Source organism: Notothenia coriiceps, unplaced genomic scaffold (genome assembly GCF_000735185.1).
Source record: "Notothenia coriiceps isolate Sejong01 unplaced genomic scaffold, NC01 NC01_scaffold00003086, whole genome shotgun sequence".
In the NCBI taxonomy this organism is placed as follows: domain Eukaryota; kingdom Metazoa; phylum Chordata; class Actinopteri; order Perciformes; family Nototheniidae; genus Notothenia; species Notothenia coriiceps.
In genome coordinates, this window is record NW_011335787.1 from 11,446 (window position 1) to 16,659 (window position 5,214).

General features: G+C 39.9%; 1 protein-coding gene across 1 annotated transcript; it reads left to right on the forward strand.

The window, feature by feature from the left end:
• The first annotated feature begins 2,143 nt into the window (after positions 1-2,143).
• Positions 2,144-5,206, forward strand: LOC104941053 (microtubule-associated protein 6 homolog). The gene is made up of 2 exons (XM_010766088.1): positions 2,144-2,371; positions 3,369-5,206. Exons 1-2 carry the CDS (start codon positions 2,192-2,194, stop codon positions 3,576-3,578), a joined length of 390 nt encoding a protein of 129 aa, XP_010764390.1. The 5' UTR covers positions 2,144-2,191; the 3' UTR covers positions 3,579-5,206.
• Positions 5,207-5,214: the final 8 nt, after the last annotated feature.

Below are 5,214 nucleotides of genomic sequence, written 5' to 3' on the forward strand. Positions count from 1 at the left end.
AGCTTGCTTTATATATTATGGTAAAATTACATTTTACGCCTCAGTCTCATTTAATAAATGAACAGCTTAAATGTTAACGCCTGAAAGTGCAGAAAGTTTCGATTGATGGGAACCAATTATATAATTAAATGAAAATAAGATGCTAAGGTTAAGCATTTCAATCTTGATTGAACGTCTTTTACAGTTTGTAAATGTCAGCTGTCTTTATTGATATACTGTTGAAACTTTAGATGAAAAAAATGTGAAATGTATACAACATGAAATTCATATGCTTCAGGTTGGCATCAGGTTAGCATTTTCATTTGTCCAATGCTTTGGTTTATGACCAAACACCTGCCAAAGTAATGTCATTTGCATCAACGCTGTAGTTCTGTGTTAAGTGCTAATCAACATCATGTTAGCATGCTAGTTAACAGGTTGTCTGAAAGGCAGAATAAATATAGCCTTTCAGAGACGCTAGCATGCTACAGACTCAATTAGTTTGGATACTATAGATAGTTAATATTTTAAAAGTTATATTACCAGTGGCTCAACAGTGAATGGAAAGGTATGACTAAGGACCAGAACCACACAACAAACCTCTTGTCCAACAATAAAAAGCTTGTGCTCTGCTGATGTTGCTGCAGGGACACTTCTCGTTGAACCTTGGCTACGGTGGCTTGGCGCTGGATTGTGCAACGTTAGGGGAATTGATGTGTGTACGCCCTGAGTCACAGGGGAGACCTGAGAGGTGTCACCTGACCCAGCTGAGACACAGAGCGCTCTGTTTTCCTGTATAACAGCACCACTCATCACACTGCAGGAGAAGATGTTTGATTGGGGTGTGTGGCGCAGTGGATTGTCCGTAGGTGTTCGGATCAGGCGGTCACAGGTTCAAACCCCACTGCAGTCAGCATGTTGTTGTGTCCCTGGGCAAGACACTTCACCCCAAATTGCTCCTGTGGGGATTGTCCACAGTATTGAGTATGTAAGTCGCTTTGGATAAAAGCATCTAACAAATAACATGTAATGTAATTTAGGGCACTAGAGCCAACGTTTACTTGTGTACAGATTGTGAACATTTGCTATGCTTTAACATTAATTCAAATGTAATCAATTACACTAAGCAAAGTTATTGGTAATACACATGTTCCATTTCTTTAATGTAAAAACAAATCCACCATGAGAGCATATGTATTTGATATTTTAGGTTCATACAAGTGTTAGTTACAGTTAGATCAGAACTTCTCTCTTTAATATTAGGGTGTGTAGATTTTTGTTTTCAGAAGCATCACCTGATTACCTTTTTATAAAGTTCAACAAGCCCTACAAGCATTAACATTTAGCAACGTTTCTGCAGCTGTTCAAACATTTGGCCTGAATGGAAGCTGTAGGAATACCATACACTGCAGAAAAAAATGTAATAAATAAAAATGTAGGTAAGGAAGAGAGAATGATGCAAATGTAAATAGCTTTAATACACCTGGCACTAAGCTGCTGGTGTCCTCTGTGCTTCAGTTGTCCATATGTCCCTGCTTGTCTCCACACTGATACAGAGCTTTATATGTTCAGTCTATTTATAGAAGACATGCTGCAGGCAGCGCTCTGTGTTGGCATTCTGCTGACCTTCCTCAGAAGTGCTGTGTGAGGTTTACAGAATATCACCGCATCAGACTGAGACGGTGGTGCACTCCCTCCCCCACACCTACTGCTACAGTAGGAATGCACCAGTTCACATCTTCCCAACAGTCAGGGATTACAAAATGAGTGTCTTTCTGTCTGCAATAAAATCTATTATTAGAACATTTCTTTAGAGCAGCATACACACCAGAGGCAGTGACGAGACCCAACATAATCACTCATTTGCATAGGGATAATTGTACCAGGGATATCAGTCACAAAACGAGTACAAAATACAATATGTTTAAAATATATGATGAGCCAGCAAATAATGATAATGTTATATATATTGTAAATATTGGTTTTAAAATAAACATAATCATAATTATTGGTGTTAATAATTAGACACTTGAGAAATGTTGGTCTGAGACTATTTAAATGAACGGTCTTCAACATGTTTTCTGGAGCATTTACAGAAATGTTTGAAGCAGTCAGTTTAATCTGAGCCTTCTTTACAATTCTGAATGACACCTGACTTCCTTCTGCACACAGGTCTGAGTACAAGGCTTACAGAGATGTGAAGCCGACAAAGATGATCCGGGCCCGGTCCCAGTACCTCCCCCCCGACGAGAAGTCCAGCCTGGAGACGAGCTACAGCGCCACCTACAAGGGCCAGGCCCCGCTGCGGCTGGACAACAAGGACCACAAGGCCCTGGACCGGAGGAGGATACGCAGCCTGTACAGCGAGCCGTACATGGACCCCATCACACAGGTGAGGACCCAGATTTAATTTAAACACAACTTTAATCAAAGTAATTCAGGAGAGGACATCTTTACATCCTGCTATATGGACTATATGTGGAAGAACACATATGCATGGAACCCCTTATCTTAACCACTTCTCTGAAAGATGGGGAAACAAGTGCATACTACATCTACAGTATAAACATTCTGTGGATTGGTAAATAAGACCATGCAACTCCTCTATTTATGAAACTTAATATACTCAAATGTGTTGACATAGTTGAGCTGAAGACAGCGCTGGTGATGCACAAACTCTGTCCTCCTAAAACACTCAGACAAGTCAGCGAGGACCCAACGAGGAAACAAATACTTTGTGTAGATGCCACAGGGAAAGTGTCAAGGCTCATAGTTGATCAATAACTGTTGGTGATAAAACGTAGATAAACCTTCATAACTCAAGTATTACTTCTCATCAACAACTCAAATGAAAGTTTAGGAATATTTTACGAACAGATTACCCAAAGTTATGTTAATGTAGGTTAACAATATATATATAAAATAAACAGCTTTTAAAGCTTTGGTTTTATCTTTAAAAATGATTTTAAATGATGTTACTAATATAATGTTGTATGATATTAGTGTAATTGTTTTCTTTCTTTAAAATGTAGCACTGCGTTGTTTTGGCCCCTGTGTGTGACCGTAGGATTCCTAAAGACTTGTTATTGTTTTTGTATGTTTTGGAGCCTGTTATTATGAAATGTAGTTCTTTCAGCGTGATATTTGAGGTCTTTGACCAGGCGCAATGTGATTTGATAACTCAAAGGAGGGCTTTCGGCCCTCCCGCTTCAACTAATCTTGTGTCCTTGTACCTCGTCAGTATTAATTGTCCTATTATCATTGATTAGTTGAACAGAACCATAAAAAATGTATTTAAAATGTTTACCACTCTCATCTCATTGCAACACATTCTCAGAAATGACCAGCCATAACTTACAGCTCAGGAATCTCATTTCGCCCATCCTCAGGTTGACAGATACAGTGCTCTCCGCACTAAACCCAAAAGGCCTGGAGGCGCCCTGGGCAAGCCAGGGAAGAAAGCCAAAGATAAGCAGAGCGCCGCACTGAGGGGCTCCAAGAAGACCACCTCGGAGAGCCTGCCCGAGAGCCGGCCCGCCGCGGGGGACAAGGAGAAAAGTAAAGAGATGAACAACAAACTGGCTGAGGCAAAAGAGTAAAAATCCTTTAGCATACTTCTCCTTTTATCTCTTATTTGTTGGGGAAAAAACACAGAGGCTGCAAAACATTTCATTTATTCTCCACTTTCCCTCTGTTTCCCTCCCTTTCTTTCCTCTCTTCTTTGATCGATCTGTCACTCATCCTTCTCCTCTGTCCTCTTTCACTACCTCTTGGCTAATTTCTATAAGAATAATAAGATGTCGGGGTTCAGACATGACATGCCATCTCTCCTCCCACCTCATGCTATGTCACATCGCTATAGTAACGAGTGGGCGGGAGCATCCTCTTCCTCCTCCATTTGATGCCACCCCCACTCTGCTCGCCTCCATCTCCAGGTTGCCATGGCTACTGGTTGCCTAGGCAAGGCAATGGATGGCTGTATTTGCATGAGCTGGCTTTGATCGGCTCGGCAGAAGCTATGTCGAGTTTATCAAGGATTTTTGAGAAAAGATAATTGGCACTTTGGATTCAGTCTGCTAAATGAAAGATCTTTGATAAATGTCCCGCTTGGTTAGTCATGAGTGTGTGATTCAGGCTCGGTGTGTACCTGCTCCGTCATCTCTGCTTCTGTTCTCTGTTCATGGCAGAGCTCAAGTATCACAACGCTCTGTTCAATGTGATCAATGTCTCATTTTCACCTGTTGTATGAACACTACATTGTTTTTAGTTTATCTAGAAATGCTGTGCTATCCTATTCAGCTTTTGCTCTTTCATGTGCAGTCCATCAACACAGTTATATTTCACTCAAGGCTATTTTGTAATAACCACTGTGCTGCCAACAACCATCTGGGTCATGCTATACTGATTATGCATTAAACACCAGTCATCTGCCTGGATCTTATTAAACTAAATACTGTGGTGCAGTCATAGTGACATTTAGCAATCGTTAAAGTGTGCCAACATGTCTCAGCAGCATTAGAGAGGGATGAGTTCAGGGGAATTGTTTTCAGGTTGTATCCGATCAGCCTAGCACATAGAGCTGTCAGTCAAAAGCCATAACTCAGTAATCACTCACATTGTTGTGTTTATTAACAAGACTGATCCCTCTGCAGAGCTTTGCAGCAGTTATGCATTTCGCAGTGGCATTTTAACAAACACACACCTGCTTTTGGCTTCTTCATGGGACGACAGCAGACAGATTATATGAATGGTTCATTTCCATAATCTTTAAAGAGGGAGATGTATGGATGAAGCACAGATTGACGTTTTTAATAAATCATGAACAAATCACTGCCATTTGTTACAATCTTTTTTTTCAAGTATAAGAAGTTTTTATCGCATTTCTTTTATAGTAGTTTGTTATAATAAGGGCGAAATGATGATGAAAAGTGAAAAGTATTTCTTTTATACTGATTTATTTTTGGACTCCAGTGTGCATCACTCTTTGTTTCTGAATCAATGTGAATCCACTTGTTTTGTCCAAAGAATGAGTGTATGCTGGTTTAGTTTATTTAACCCTCCTGTTGTCTTCAGATCAAATCTGATCGATTTACTACTTTCATCAATCATAACTTTTTTGTTTTACATTCGATTGCATTAAGGCTTTATGATATCCTTCTCAGTAGACATTTCAACATATCAAATTGCTGATCACCCCTTTCATTGAATTTTTGATGATTTAGTCAACTTTGTACA